The sequence below is a fragment of the Silurus aristotelis genome (genome assembly GCF_946808225.1).
Source record: "Silurus aristotelis genome assembly, chromosome: 22".
Lineage (NCBI taxonomy): Eukaryota > Metazoa > Chordata > Actinopteri > Siluriformes > Siluridae > Silurus > Silurus aristotelis.
Window position 1 is genome coordinate 816,184 of NC_139595.1, and position 17,421 is coordinate 833,604.

Here is a 17,421-nt window from a genome sequence, read left to right on the forward strand (position 1 = left end):
TTAGAGCAGCTAATAAACTGATAGATGGATTAATAGATAGATTTATTGATGGATTAATGAGTAGTATATAGGAGTATATACAGATATGAAAAGGAAGAATGTTTAGACATTTGAAAGATAGATAGATGTCGTATGAATAAACTAATAGATAGACTGGTGAACAGATAGATGGATGGATGAATTAATGTATGAATGGACACACACACACACACACACACACACACACACACACACACACACACACACACACACAAACGTATTTATCCGTGCACAGTGTGACGTGGTCGTGGGGAGAAAAGCAGGATGGCGTGATAAACAGTGCTAAATGTTTCCCTGTTTGTCGTTTATTGTAGGCACTCTGGGTCAGATGGAGCGATCGAAGAGCCGCATGGGGACGTTTGCAGAGGCGGGAGCTGCTGCAGCCGAGGGCTCTCAGGAATATGGGTGAGAAATTTGTCAATTAAGACTGAAGCGCCCTTGACCCCTGCTGCAAGCCGGAGTGTGTGTGTGTGTGTGTGTGTGTGTGTGTGTGATGGAGTGAACAAATAAGCAGTTTGAAAACACACCACAGAACAAGTTTTATTCCAAACAAACCTCTGAGTTTTTCAGTAAATTTACACTAAAACCCGGCTGTAACTGGTAAATTCTTTATATTCATAACATTTACTTTAAAGCACAGTGAAATTCTTTTGTTGAATATACCAGTGGAGCTCAGAGGGTTAAGGGGTTTGCTCAAGGGCCCCAACAGTGGCAGCATGCTCAGTCAATTGCATGCTGATTGGTTTACACTTTGCGGGAAAATGAGAAGACAAAACGTGCCTAGTGTTGGATGAGAACGTAAAAAGCGTAGCTGGTGTAGGTGAGAAGACAGAAACGTGGCTGGTGTAGGTGGGAACGTAGAAACGTAGCTGGTGTAGGTGAGAAGACAGAAACGTGGCTGGTGTAGGTGAAAAGACAGAAACGTGGCTGGTGTGGGTGAGAAGACAGAAACGTGGCTGGTGTGGGTGAGAAGACAGAAACGTGGCTGGTGTAGGTGAAAAGACAGAAACGTGGCTGGTGTTGGTGAGAAGACAGAAACGTGGCTGGTGTTGGTGAGAAGACAGAAACGTAGCTGGTGTAGGTGAGAAGACAGAAACGTGGCTGGTGTGGGTGAGAAGACAGAAACGTGGCTGGTGTTGGTGAGAAGACAGAAACGTGGCTGGTGTTGGTGAGAAGACAGAAACGTAGCTGGTGTAGGTGAGAAGACAGAAACGTGGCTGGTGTAGGTGAAAAGACAGAAACGTGGCTGGTGTAGGTGAGAAGACAGAAACGTGGCTGGTGTTGGTGAGAAGACAGAAACGTGGCTGGTGTTGGTGAGAAGACAGAAACGTGGCTGGTGTTGGTGAGAAGACAGAAACGTGGCTGGTGTTGGTGAGAAGACAGAAACGTAGCTGGTGTAGGTGAGAAGACAGAAACGTGGCTGGTGTAGGTGAGAAGACAGAAACGTGGCTGGTGTAGGTGAGAAGACAGAAACGTGGCTGGTGTTGGTGAGAAGACAGAAACGTGGCTGGTGTTGGTGAGAAGACAGAAACGTAGCTGGTGTTGGTGAGAAGACAGAAACGTGGCTGGTGTTGGTGAGAAGACAGAAACGTGGCTGGTGTTGGTGAGAAGACAGAAACGTGGCTGGTGTAGGTGAGAAGACAGAAACGTGGCTGGTGTAGGTGAGAAGACAGAAACGTGGCTGGTGTTGGTGAGAAGACAGAAACGTAGCTGGTGTTGGTGAGAAGACAGAAACGTGGCTGGTGTAGGTGAGAAGACAGAAACGTGGCTGGTGTTGGTGAGAAGACAGAAACGTAGCTGGTGTAGGTGAGAAGATGATCAGCTCAAATTCTGCAAGCTTGTGATTAAATATGTTTTAGTAAATTATCTGCAGGTGTTTGATTGTGAAATATTTTCAGGTTGTCTCTGAACCCAGGAATGACCACACACACACACACACACACACACACACACACACACACACACACACACACACACACACTACATTTCCATCCTGGTGATTTTCCTGTCTCAGTACGCCGTGTCTCCGGAGCCTGTGTATAATTGGATTCTGATTTCCTGCAGCAGTCAGGAGTGAGTTTGTGGCTCGCTGGAGAATTGCGTGAGCGGAACTCGTAGGCTTTGATGGCCGTTTTGTATTAAACTCATTTTTTGTTGTTGTTGTTCTCTAACCTCGAGAGCGCATCAGCGTTTATTGCCTCGTTCACTGGAAAAAACATGTTCATAAAAAAATGTGAAAGAGGCCACAAGGAGTTCAAGCAAAAGACTTACAAAAAACTTAAAGTGCCCTGTGAAGGGGTGTGGCCTGTGTTCCTGTCAATTCATGTAAAGGGGGTGTGGCCTGTGTCTCTATCATTTCCTTTAAAGGGGGTGTTTATATCATATTATAATATATATATATATACAGTACAGACCAAAAGTTTGGACACACCTTCTCATTCAAAGAGTTTTCTTTATTTTCATGACTATGAAAATTGTAGATTCACACTGAAGGCATCAAAACTATGACATAGTTGTAGGTTCTTCAAAGTAGTCATCAAGAGAATGCCAAGAGTGTGCAAAGCAGTAATCAAAGCAAAAGGTGGCTACTTTGAAGAACCTACAATATGACATTTTTCAGTTCACTTTTTTGTTATGTATATAATTCCATATATAATTCCACATGTGTTCATTCATAGTTTTGATGCCTTCAGTGTGAATCTACAATTTTCATAGTCATGAAAATAAAGAAAACTCTTTGAATGAGAAGGTGTGTCCAAACTTTTGGTCTGTACTGTATATATATATTTATATCAATTATTTTAAAAGGGGTGTGGCCTATTTTTTTATAAATTCCTATCAGGTTGTTGCAATTTGTTTTCTTGTCTATTCTGCGTGGCCTGTGTTTCTGTCCCTTTTAAGAGGGTGTACTGTGTTTTTTCAAGGAGGTGTGGCCTGTGTTTCTCTTATATTGAAGGGGGTGTGGCCTGTGTTTTTGTCAATACTTTGAAGGGGGTGTGGCATGTGTTTTTGTCAATACTTTGAAGGGGGTGTGGCATGTGTTTTCTATGTGATCAGAACATGATCAGTGCTTTTGTGTGTATTTTCTAGGATTTCTGTGTGTGTGTGTGTGTGTGTGTGTGTGTGTGTGTGTGTGTGTGTGTGTGTGTGTGTCAGTTTGCATCACACTATGCAATTAGTTAGTATAAAATAGTATACAGTACAAATTTAAATTACTGATATGATTATTATAAAACTATATATTTCATTGTTTATGATTTCTTGTAAAGTAAAATTGATTGGTTTATAGTTTAGAAAATCTCAAAAATAAAAACACACACACACAGTGAGAAGTAGAGCGAGTTAACCTGAGCATCACATGAGCAAATCTGGGACAGGTACAACGATTACACAAAAGCGAGCGAGAGATAGCATGTGTGTTTGAATAGATGTGGTTACAAATGTGTGTGTGTGTGTGTGTGTGTTTGTGTGTGTGTGTGTGTGTGTGTGCACGTGTGCGTGCATAACCTCCTATCTTGCTTCTCATGCAGCATAAATGACACTATCAAGGAGAGCAGTAGCGTATGTCTCCATGACAACCACATCCTCAGCATCTTTGCTGAAAGGAGCACAGTCGGCTCGCCCCGAGGACACAGTCAGTCAGTGTTCACTCGTCTCGAAACCAGAGCAAACCTTTCATTTACTGGCTGTTACACCGCAAACAATCCACGTGCCACATCATTTGTGACTGTTCTACATTTACTCCAGTTTAATTGATTTTATTGATCAGTACAGAAGCCTTTATACTTCAAACTGACTCCTTCAGCAGGACTGACAGAAGCCGTGACACACCTTATTAATCAGTCACAGTCCTGAGGGCTCCAAATCTTGGCAAGTTACTTCAATTAAAATCCAAACCCTTCTTGGTTAATTCTTTATTAGTCCAGTCCTAGTCCAGGATTTAGAACTTTGGATTCTTAGATTGTCAATTAAGTCAATTCTTTAGGACTTGGAGCGCTGGATAATTCCAGTATTTAAAACCATGTTCTTGCTTAGCGCCACCCTTTAAGTCTCTGACTCTGATTTAGTTCCGTATTTAAGGTTCTGACTTTTGGTTAGTTCTAGTCTATGGGGTTCTGCCTGTTGGTTAATCACAGTCTTTAGTCCTTTGGACACCTGTGTAGTAGCAGTCTTTAGGGCTCAGATTTTTGGTAAGTACCAGTTTTAGGGCTCTGACTTTTGGCAATTCTCATTTCGTAGGACTCTGATTTTTGGCTAGTTCCAGTCTTTATGGCTTGAGTTCTTGGTTAGTCCCAGTCTTTATGGCTTGAGTTCATGGTTAGTCCCAGTCTTTATGGCTTGAGTTCATGGTTAGTCCCAGTCTTTAGGGCTCGAGTTCATTGTTAGTCCCAGTCTTTAGGGCTCTGATTCCTGGTTAGTTTGAGTTTTTAAGGCTCTGGCTTTTGGTTAGTCCATCATGTAATCATTTGCTTACTCTTCTTTTTTACAGACCCTCTACAGATGCCCCAGATCTTTTGGGCAGGCGTAAACCCAAACTCTCCGAAGGGGACCTTCCATAACCATCAGCTGTGTGAAAGAATTCTCTGTGTGAGAGTATTAGAATATAATATACATTGGATTCAGACCTGAAATAAATCTCTAAAATTAATTCAAAACAAACAAAGTGATGTATGTTATTAGAAAAATGTTTAGATGTCCTGATATACATCTTCACCACAGTTGTGTATCTTTGCCTCAGGCCGTGTCTTCAGACTCAGGATCAAATGCAAATGTGACATTTATTTAAAAATATCCAATATGTCTCATTTCCATTCCGGTGATGTTTCGATAGACGAAATCCCAATAGGAGATTTAAAATCAATCGTTTTGTCTCCGATGGAACAGAAAGATCGAGGGCTTTAATAGCTTGATGTTAAATCTGTTCAAAAAACAAAATACTAAATTTGGTTTGAGGTTATTTATATTTTTTAAAGGTTTCTGGATGATTGCGCGCTGTCAAGAAATAACATACTACGTGCAATAAAGTTAAAAGCTCCGTATCAAATTACAATATTTGTGTGTGTGTGTGTGTGTGTGTGTGTGTGTGTGTGTGTGTGTGTGTGTGTGTGTGTTGATGCCTTTTTCAGCTCCTGCAATATTTGAAAAAAAAAGGCATTAAGATAAGAAACACCAGAAATTTACCAAAATATGGAATCCCCTTCCCTGTTTTTTTAACACACTAAAACTTGGCCATAATTGTTTGGAAATGTATCAATAGCAAAACAAATAAATATAAATCAAGGCTGGTTATACCACAATCCTTATGATCGAGATTATTACATTATCTACTTGTTTCTGGAACCACTGCCTGAAGTTGTTTGATCTCCCATCTGCAATGAATTATGCCTTCCAACCTGGCTCAGGTCCAATCTGGCAACCTTGGTCATTTGAATCTGGCAACCCCCTGGCTGCCTCTGTGTGATCTTCTCACAAAAGCAAATGCAGCAGGGACACACGGAGCAGAGGAACGTGTCTGAGAGCTGAGGCACATCTCTACGTCTCCACGGTTCTTCCTTTGGCTCTAACTCACGATGATCCTGTTGAATCCGGAGCTTTCTGCCCACAGGGTGATAGATTTATTCCACATATTTGACATTTTCCTGGATTGTTTTTACACCATCAGAGGGGTGAAGTGGTAAAACACAAGAAGGTCGCGAGTGTTGGTAAGAATTCACTGAAAGAAGGATTAACACCGCTTTTGGAGTCTTAGGATGGAGATGTATTAAAAACAGAGGTGGTCATAGAACCCCAGGATATGACCTGTGTGATTTCTTCAGGCTGGATTACGACTTCAGGATTCCGTTCTTCTCACGAGTGAGTTAAAGATCAGTCTTTATTGTGAATAAAGTCTGAATCAGATTCATGCATTCCAGTTTTTGAGTTATGAATTATGTACAGATTCGACTCGCTGGATGAAACCTGCATTCCAGGATTAAAATCTGGTTTAATGAAAGAAGTGAGATTGTAATGATCAGTGGGTTACACGTGTGCTTCTGGAGTTTCTGAGGGCATTGCAGCAGTTGTCATGACTAAGCTGTGACCTTGCTTGAAGAATGCCACCTGTGATCTCTCCGAAGCTTTCAAGAGCAGCTGCGAGACCCATCTCTACCGGTTACTAAAATCATTCCATTCCATTCCAGGTGGCCTGGAAGAAATCTCCAGCGATCAAGCATGCAGCAGTAACAAGACTCCGTCCGAGATTACGTAACGATAAAACCTGGGACAGAAATGGTGTGTACCGAGCGAAACTCTGGGACCACAGTGCCCAAAAAGGAGCCTCAAGCCCATCATAAACGCAAATCCCGCCCTCAAGGTCTTCCGTCACCAGCGCTATGCTGCGCATGTGGTTTGTGCATCATGTTGGCGGGAATCAACATCACTCTAGTGGGTGCCTTTGCCTTTACCACTCTCATGCCCTCTGGTAACCCTCCCATCATCATCGGACCCATTCTTCTGCTCATCGCCTTCACCTTCTTCGCCGCTTGCTGCGTGTGCAGCCGCATGCCTCCTCCGCATAGCTCGCGACGAGCCAAATCCGGGAATGCGGGCTTCATGAGGCACCACGGGGCGGCGTTCGAGATCGAAACGAGCGAACACACCATTCAGGACACGACTGCCGTCCAGCTCAGCCCCACCAACTCGCCCAGCCTGTCGCACAGCTCGGGGTCAGACCGGGATGCTAACGTCAACTCAAACGCTAATGTCAATTTCAATGCTAATGCTAGTGCGTCCGCTCCGGATTATTCGCTCTTCACTATGGATGCTAGCGCGCCAAACTCGGTGCCCTCGGCGGCTTTTTCCGCCACTACTGGAAGTGAAGAAGCGGTCAGACTCATGTTGCCATCTCACGCCACCTAGAGACTGTAAATATATTAAAAAATGTAAATAAAAGCTTGGAGGAGACACGGTGGGCCCTGGGTGCCGTTTTGTGGTTTGGTGTTGTGCATTAAAGCAGATAATGCGTACCACAGGAGCTGGAGGAGTCTACGCAAATGTCACACCTCCACAGGAAGTGAGAACGCCATCACGTCTAAAGCTATGTTGTAAATCTATTTTTTGGGGCAGAAGTGGCACTTTTGATGGGGTGCTGTCGCTTACTTAGACACACTGGAAGCACTGTCCTTTAAGCAGAATGAAAATGTTGAAATTTCTTTAAATGGAAGAAGCTTGAGATCTAGGTCTGCTTTTCCTTCATCATGGATGCTAATCAGGCCTCTGATTCCAACGAGAAGATGAAATGAATTTCCACTGATATGTAAATAGCGTCCTGTTCCTCATGAGTGTTTTAGGACCTTCTGGAAAGCTAATGCCAAAGTGAACGCTAGCTTCAACATGCCTTCTCCAGACTTCACACTCCAGCTAATTGGAGTACAGCAGCTTGGCATTGAGAGATACTTTCAAGGAAGCAGAGACGTGGTCAGATTCAAGTCGCCATCTGATGCATTAGTGCTTTTTGCTTTTCTTTCGAAACGTCCTACATTTGGAAATCTAATGTTTGACAGAAAGGTATTAAAGGGCTTCTGAAACTCCAAGCGGATGGAGCCTTGGCGTGTGAATCACTGTGGCTTGTGTTTCACACGTTCACACTCTGCCACTGTTACTCAGATTATTCACAGTTATGCCGCTAACAAAGACACAGAATCTGCCGTCATGCCCAGATGTCTTTGCAGGCGATGTGATAATTCACAGACTAAAAGCAGATACGGAAAAAAAACCTTCTCACGTTCCAAATGTCTTTTTACGTTTCTGTAACGATAGATGGCTTGTTAATCAGAATCACACTGTTTAGAAGGCACTGCCATTTCCTAAAGGAAGGGAAGACACTAGAGCCAATACTTTTAAGCACCATAAGTATTTAGAATTTTAAGAAAACCATGATTTAATTTGAGTATTTTATAGTATTATCAGTAAATGAAGGTGGTTTTGGTAACAGTTTGGTGCGCGTGATGGTGGGGAGTGGAGGATCTGCAGCTGAGTTCGGTTAAACGTTTTGTTTTCTTTCATTCATTGGTTGGCAGAAAAGAGGAGGAGAAATAATCAATAAAGAACATTGCCTTACTTTATCAGATGATGCGAATAAAGCCACGCCCCCAGAATTCATCAATCACACCAAAATGCTAATGAAGTAGGCAGAGATTTTAAAAATTAAATATAACCTTAATTACATTCGCGCTCTGAGATACAGCTGGTGCCGAATAAACACATTTCTTGATCGTTCATGGCTATAAACCACTTTCAGGTCAATTTACTGACAGCTCCAGAAATATTGGCACCCTCAATAAAAAAGAAATTGTTGAAAGAAAATGTAATTGAATTTTAATATAAATTTAAAATATAAACACTGGGAACATGCAAGTCATTCTGTGCATAAAGAACTTCTGCGGGTGCCAAAACATTAGAGCATGTTTCATTGTTACAAAATGTGCAATTGTGAATTATGCTATAAATATAAACAGTAATAGTAATAATTATACTTCTTCACCCAGGGGTGGCAATACTTTTGGAGACTCGAAAGTGTGGAAAAGAAATCGGCACATCTTTGAAAAAATAAAAAAAACTGTTTGTGAGTGTTAATGCATCATAAAAAACAACAACCAATCAATTTTGAGTATGCAAATTAAAGAGGCAATGGGACACGTTCTGAGAAAGTGGGCGTGGCTTGTAATGCTGTTAATTAACATATTGCTGTTTGGAAACTTCAGGCACGTGTTTGTTTGATGTTTTTTGCTGAAGCTTTAATGTGAAATTTTTTTTTGTAAGATATTTTTTCTCCGGCTGTTTTTCTCCAGCATGCCATTCATTTATTTTTATTTCACTAAATTGCCACGATGCGTTTTGAAATGGATTTTCCATCGTGCGCTCGTCAGCTCCGGGTCACCACACGCCATCTCTCCACCAAACTCATCAGGAAAGGGCATCTTCTCATTACTGTAATTACTCAGAGGTGATGAAGTGGCTAATGGAAAAAAGGAGAACGACATGACAAGTGTGTGTGTGTGTGTGTGTGTGTGTGTGTGTGTGTGTGTGTGTGTGTGTGTGTGTGTCTACGGTTACGACAAACAAAATACAAAAAAGGGCTTATCTACAAAACGCTCTCCGTTTAAACATTAATCTGATGCCTGATATTCATCCGTTCAGACTTTATGCCATTTTATGGCTTTTATTTGTTTTTCTGTGAAACCGTTTGCTCCAACACACACACACACACACACACACACACACACACACACACACACACACACACACACACACACACACACATCCATTTATTTTTACATACAAAAAAAATTAAGTACAGAAAAGATTCATAGAGACTTTTCATTTTAAGGGCAAAATATCTGCACTGTCATATAAAATATTATCACAATGCAGAAAAACCTAAAAAACATTCTGATCTACAACCTGAACCAGGACCTCCTTCTGAAAGATCCTGTGTGAAGCTAATTTGCATGTCCATTTGCATAATATACGTAGATCATTTTGACATCACTACCAAATTATTGTCTGTAATTTAGTTCACAATAAATGAGAAAGAAAAATCCAGCTGTGAAGGAAGTAGTGGAGATCCAGATTGGTTGATGCTCCTGGTGACGAGTATGTAGCTAATACTGTTAGCATGCTTTGCTAATCAAACCCAAGAACGACGCGAGTTCAAATCAAACACTGATATTGTTCCTTGCTATGAGAAAAAAATATTCTAGACCAGGCCACACCCACAAGAGACCGACTACAGGTATGATCAATACAATACTAACGTGAATGTCAACAGCTTATTAATGTTATTTAATCATTTGCTAATTAATTGCGCCGCCATTTTTGCTATAGAATATAAAGTTTAATATGCTGCAACACCCCAAATCTAATCTAATCTAATCTAATCTAGTCATGTGTTCAAATGATAGTTGTACAGTATTAAGATGCTGTTGGAAGCTACAGTAACTGTTACCATGGAAACAGAAAGCTGCCTTAACGACTGTGATCTCAGGGTGGATGTGTTGAGGGCTAATCACACGTACACCATTTTGTAAAAACGTGACTCTGTGTTTAAAGTTGATCTGCATGCATTTGTTTGTTTATTTGTTTGTTTGTTTGTTTGAACCTGTAATGACGTGCACTGTGCTCGGTTACGAAAAATATTAAAGAAAAATATCAAACGTCCCTCATTTCTGGTGATTTGTGTTTTGTCAATAGTTTTTTGTGTGTGTGTGTGTGTGTGTGTGTGTGTGTGTGTGTTGGAATGAGTCGTGTACCGCTAAATGATCCTTCATGTCGTTATCGCAAAACTCGAGACTTTCAAACAGGAATGATAAAAAAAGAATAATGTTCAGAGGGCCTGCGGACGTCACACCTTTATCTCGCTTCCACAACGTGACCACAACGTGACCACAACGTGAGCAGATCATAGTGATTATAATGACTTTGTACACACTCGTACACACATCTGTTTACCGTTAGCATGCTAAACGCTGCTGTTTACCACATAAGCTCAAAAGTAATAATTAGCCATTTTTAACCTTTTGTTCTGTATAACTAACTGTGTGGAAAACGTCTGTAATAAATGATTTAATGGATTTAGTCCCATGAAGTCGCTCCAGTGATCAGATTCCAATATTATTATTGAATGTTGAATTTGGTCACATGACGGGGAGTGACGTGGTCACGTCACAGAGCGCTTTACACTGACGTGTGTTTCACATCCGACTGATATGGAATTCAGTCCAAATTTGGAAATTAATATCACTGCATTAAAAACGGGGGAGTGGTAGCTCCAGCGGTTAAGGCGCTGGGTTGCCGATCGGAAGGTCTGGGGTTCGAGCCCCGGTATCGCCAGGCTGCCACTCTTGGGCCCTTGAGCAAGGCCCTTAACCCTCTATGCTCCGGGGGTCCCTTACGAGGGAAATATCAAGGTCCGTGACGTCGGAGTGACGTGGGGCCGCCTTCCTGTGGGCTCACCACCTACAGGAGGGACCGTGAGGGACGGTGCTGTGAGGATTGGGCAGCAGTCGAAGGCGGGGGTCTGCTTAGACTGCTGCCCCCGCGACCCGAATTACGGATAAGCGGGAGAGAATGAATGAATGAATGCATTAAACACACAGGTTTCATCAATAAACTAATAATCAATTAATAATAATTTAACCAACAGCTTCTTATAACATGCTACATTACAGAGAGAGCAAAATAGAAAGATAGATAGGTAAATAGATAGATAGATAGATAGATAGATAGATAGATAGATCCAGTGTTAAGAAAAATCAATGAGTAATCATTAGCGCACACTGCCTCCTGCCGGACGCTTCTGGAATTATAGTAACCGTATTCACTGTATAGATAATATACACCGTATTTTCTTTTTTCTATTCATTTATTAGTTCATTCCTTTTTTCAATAAAACTACGTGCTTTTAAACGCGTCTTCTAATAACATACAAAAAAAAACATTATATTATTTCTACACTGATTGATTTCCACTAGAGGGCGCCAGGTGCACAGTGAATAGTTTATACTACATGCTGTTCCTCTCTATAGCGTGCAGTTTCTCATAATCCGCATTATATTTGTAATTTTTCAGCCACGTGAAAGCATCTGTGTCTCTTATGTAATGCAGGTATCTTAAATACCAACTAATGCTTAATGTGCAGCTTGTGAGGGTTTTTTCAACACTTCAAGAGAAGCTTTTAAAGTCTCAGAAAAGCTCTAATTTTGGATCAAGGGTGCATTAGGAATATTTGTGAAATATTTAGATAATATTAATGGCGTTGTATGGCGTGTCGGATACAGTTTGAAGTGATCACAGTAACACTTTCTGTTTTTTAAAACACTTCAGGGTGTCAAAGACACGTCACACAACCCCTGGGACTGGAGACTCCTTCCATAAACGGTGACGTGACGTCTCTTTACCTCATATCACATATCACCAATTTGCTTTGATTATTAGTCAGTGTACACGCCCCCTGTGAACGATCCGTTACCATGGAAGCGATAACGGATCAGAACAAAGGCATTAACATAAACCTGGTTATTGATATAATCCAATCACAATCCGGCGCTCAGCAGCAGTGACGTGTTACAGAATCCAGAACATTTTATAACAGCATGATGTTTAAGGGGTGAAGACCCTGGGCCTCAGATCCGCCCTGAACCGGACTGTGTTGAGACGTTTTATTGAGTAAACACACAATAATGGCTCTGAAAGAATGAGAGAGAGAGAGAGAGAGAGAGAGAGAGAGAGAGAGAGAGAGAGAGAGAGAGAGAGAGAGAGAGAGAGAGAGAGTAATGAAGCAGAAGGGATTAGTGGAGAAAGAGCTGCTGGAGATGTATTTAAGTGGACAGCAGTTATACAACCATGGCCTCATCCAGACCTGCTCTATACAGAGACAGAAAGAACCAGAGACCTTTACAAAGAGAAAGAGAGAGAAAGAGAGAAGAATCTGCTTCAATTGCTCAACGTTTTCTAACTTTAAATATCAGAAATCACGTGAATCGTTTAGATGATGCACATTACTGATCTCTCACACGTTCTCCACATTACTGATCTCTCACACGTTCTCCACATTACTGATCTCCCACACGTTCTCCACATTACTGATCTCCCACACGTTCTCCACATTACTGATCTCTCACACGATCTCCACATTACTGATCTCCCACACGTTCTCCACATTACTGATCTCTCACACGTTCTCCACATTACTGATCTCCCACACGTTCTCCACATTACTGATCTCTCACACGTTCTCCACATTACTGATCTCCCACACGTTCTCCACATTACTGATCTCTCACACGTTCTCCACATTACTGATCTCCCACACGTTCTCCACATTACTGATCTCTCACACGTTCTCCACATTACTGATCTCCCACACGTTCTCCACATTACTGATCTCTCACACGTTCTCCACATTACTGATCTCCCACACGTTCTCCACATTACTGATCTCTCACACGTTCTCCACATTACTGATCTCCCACACGTTCTCCACATTACTGATCTCCCACACGTTCTCCACATTACTGATCTCTCACACGTTCTCCACATTACTGATCTCCCACACGTTCTCCACATTACTGATCTCCCACACGTTCTCCACATTAATGATCTCTCACACGTTCTCCACATTACTGATCTCCCACACGTTCTCCACATTAATGATCTCTCACACGTTCTCCACATTACTGATCTCTCACACGTTCTCCACATTACTGATCTCCCACACGTTCTCCACATTACTGATCTCTCACACGTTCTCCACATTACTGATCTCCCACACGTTCTCCACATTACTGATCTCTCACACGTTCTCCACATTACTGATCTCCCACACGTTCTCCACATTACTGATCTCTCACACGTTCTCCACATTACTGATCTCCCACACGTTCTCCACATTACTGATCTCTCACACGTTCTCCACATTAATGATCTCTCACACGTTCTCCACATTACTGATCTCCCACACGTTCTCCACATTAATGATCTCTCACACGTTCTCCACATTAATGATCTCTCACAAGTTCTCCACATTACGTATCTCTCACACGTTCTCCACATTAATGATCTCTCACACGTTCTCCACATTACTGATCTCCCACACGTTCTCCACATTACTGATCTCTCACAAGTTCTCCACATTACTGATCTCTCACACGTTCTCCACATTAATGATCTCCCACACGTTCTCCACATTACTGATCTCTCACACGTTCTCCACATTACTGATCTCTCACAAGTTCTCCACATTACTGATCTCTCACACGTTCTCCACATTAATGATCTCCCACACGTTCTCCACATTACTGATCTCTCACACGTTCTCCACATTACTGATCTCTCACACGTTCTCCACATTACTGATCTCTCACACGTTCTCCACATTACTAATCTCTCACACGTTCTCCACATTACTGATCTCCCACACGTTCTCCACATTACTGATCTCTCACACGTTCTCCACATTACTGATCTCTTTTTTACTGACACTTACCTTTCCCACCCAGATGTTCTTCTTCCCCAAACTTTCAGCACAAACTTGGAGACACACAGTTGCATTGGACGGCTTTTGGATGCTGCATGAATTTTCCCTTTACTTGAACTAAGAGACTAAAACCTGCTCCAGCAGGACGACACCCCTGTGCACAAATCCAGCTCCATGAAGATCTGCTCTGTTGAACATAAATGAATGTAAACACTGACTGCACTCCAGACCTCCTCACCTTCTCTCCTACATCACTACCTGACTTTACTAACACACCTGCACGAATCTCCACTAAATCTAGTGGAACATCTTCCCAGAAGAGTGGAGCTCATTATAAGAGTAAACGGAGACTAAATGTGGAATGAGATGTTCAGAAAGGAGAACAAACCAATCTTATGGTCAGGTGTCCTCAGACTTGTGTTTAAATAGTGTCGTTTTTTTGCTCTGGAATTGTTTATGATTTAATGCAGTGAGATAAAATAGCGATTTCATGAAGGTTTGACTGTGAGATATGAATCATGTGATCATTTATTTTTAAATATAGTATTGTATTGGAAATTGTTTAACACTGAAGAACCCACTCCAGGCCTCCAGGCTTTTCAAGGACCAGATAAAGTCCAGGATGTGAGAAATCCCTGCCTGTGCTTCTTTAAAGAACATTTTGTTCCAGACAGTTGAGAAAAGTCTTTAAAAAAAGGGTTGACTTGTGTTAAATCCTGATCTCGACTCTCGTCTGCTTCTCTCCTGCCAGCGGGTCTTTCAGACCTTCATTTCCTCGACAGGTGGCGTTCAAACCTGGGCAGGTACACGGGGAGCTCTGGCACCGAATAAACGGCTCGGATGGTTTGGAGCAGAAGGAAGTAAACAAACTCCAGCTCATGTTTTCAGCTGAACAACCTGAAAGGTTACAAAGACAAAAACGAGTATAGTGTGTCTGGGGAATGGGAACGGCTCTGAAGGGATCGGAGCTTCTTTTACAGAGGAGCTTCTTTACCATAGCAGCCAGAAAGAGAGGGAATGAGAGAGAAGGCACCCATTAACAGCAGGACCTCATGGTCTTCCCTCTCTCATGGGTTCTCTGTGAAAAGAACGAAAGAAAAAGCAAGAGGGAGAGGCGCTTTACACTTTAATGACTTTCCCACAGCGCTCTTTGGTCCAGAGAAGAACCTCCTCCTCCGAGCTCGCCTGAGGAATACTGAACACAGTGTCCGAGCCGAGCTGCTCCTCTGCCAAATCCCTCAATAATTGAGCCTTTATGTGTGAATACTTCCTCTCGTTGTGGTGCGCCAGCGACTCGCAAAGCCCCCGTGGGTTCTCCAGAAGTGAATGAGAAACGTGGTTTTAGCACGATTCTGACCTCACAGGACGACCCTGATCGCTCCGGCTTCCATAAAAACAAAAAAAAAGGAGAGAAAACGGACGGCAGGCTGTTAAACACTGTGATTTATGCCCTATGTCTCTTTGTGGCCCTGGAGGAGGTGGAGATAAAAGCTACGATGCATTCCTTCAAAAATTCAAGCATTCTGAAGCAGCAATAAACCCTCGTTCCCTCACCAGCAGCTCTTTCTTTCACAGAGAAACCGCAATCAAGCGTAAACCCCTCTGTCCTGAAATTATCGGAAAACCTACAAAACATCACGGCTTTTCTTCTCAATCAGCTGACACTCCTTCCATACACATTACATCAACATCTCCAGACAATCACCTGCACCATGTTAACAATTATAAACCTCTTCTAATCTGAATCCACACCTTCAGACCAATCAGAAGACAGAATCTTAGATTTTGTGTGTAAAATAGCAGCTACTTAAAACATCATGGAATTTAAACAACCAAGATGGAGATCAGAAGATCTGATGAGTCTTAAGGTTTTTGCAAGAAAGAGTGGAAATATACACACATATATATATATATATATATAGACTCAATCAGTGGAGGACGTAAAAATAATCCGTTTCTGTACTTGAGTAGTTTTACGTGTAATTTCACAAGTCAAATATTTGACTTTTTACTCAACTACATTTAGTGAAATCAGTCGTTCCTTTTTATTTGAGGATAAAAAAGTAACTGGTGAAACACGCAGCGAGTCACCAATCAGGTTTTACACGTGTTCTGATCGGCGCTCGGTGCATCTCCTGATCACCAACATCCAGTTCAGCATCAGTTCAACATCAAGCAGAACATTTAGAGAGGAACAAATGATGAAGAAACTCCAGACTCGAACTCACCACAACACACGTGACCTCGTTTACACGTTTTATTAAAGAAGGTTTTGTGTTCATGATCATTATAATAGAAATCAATCAGTGTTTGAGTCTTTAATCTCATTCTATTTATAGATCAGTTTGCTGAGAGTCACATTCGAGTCTTTACACACAAACTGAGGTGATTAAGTGAAGAATCTTGTGATAAAAATGATCACAGGAACATTAGAGTTATAATAAATCGATACTGAAGTACAGTATTGTTCAAAATAATAGCAGTACAATGAGACTAACCAGAATAATCCAGGTTTTTAGTATATTTTTTATTGCTACGTGACAAACAAGTTACCAGTAGGTGCAGTAGATTCTCAGAAAACAAACAAGACCCATCATTCATGATATGCACGCTCGTAAGGCTGTGCAATTGGGCAATTAGTTGAAAGGGGTGTGTTCAAAAAAATAGCAGTGTGGCATTCAATCACTGAGGTCATCAATTTTGTGAAAAAACAGGTGTGAATCAGGTGACCCCTATTTAAGGATGAAGCCAGCACTTGTTGAACATGCATTTGAAAGCCTGAGTAAAATGGGTCGTACATTGTTCAGAAGAACAGCGTACTTTGATTAAAAAGTTGATTGGAGAGGGGAAAACCTATAAAGAGGTGCAAAAAATTATAGGCTCTTTAGCTAAAATGATCTCCAATGCCTTAAAATGGAGATCAAAACCAGAGAGATGTGGAAGAAAACGGAAGACAACCATCAAAATGGATCAAAGAATAACCAGAATGGCAAAGGCTCAGCCAATGATCAGCTCCAGGATGATCAAAGACAGTCTGGAGTTACCTGTAAGTACTGTGACAGTTAGAAGACGCCTGTGTGAAGCTAATCTATTTTCAAGAATCCCCCGCAAAGTCCCTCTGTTAATAAAAAAGGCTTGTGCAGAAGAGGTTACAATTTGCCAAAGAACACATCAACTGGCCCAAAAAGAAATTGTGAAATGTTGTTAAAGAATCATGGAGTGGAATAACAGCTGAGAAGTGCCACAAGTTGGTTGACTCCAACTAAGTCAACCAACTAAAATATTAGTTTAGTGATTCACAGGATTGCAACATCCTAGAAACAAAAATGTTTGTACAAATTAGTTTTGAGTTTGTACAGTCAACGGCA

The 17,421-nt window shown here is 41.7% G+C and overlaps 1 protein-coding gene across 1 annotated transcript; it reads left to right on the forward strand.

Annotated features, from left to right (window-relative positions):
* Window positions 1-5,552: 5,552 nt before the first annotated feature.
* tmem275a (transmembrane protein 275a) lies at window positions 5,553-6,981 on the forward strand. Its single transcript, XM_083525251.1, has 2 exons — window positions 5,553-5,892; window positions 6,219-6,981. The coding sequence occupies exon 2, from the start codon at window positions 6,307-6,309 to the stop codon at window positions 6,934-6,936; it is 630 nt and encodes a 209-aa protein (XP_083381377.1). The 5' UTR covers window positions 5,553-5,892; window positions 6,219-6,306; the 3' UTR covers window positions 6,937-6,981.
* Window positions 6,982-17,421: the final 10,440 nt, after the last annotated feature.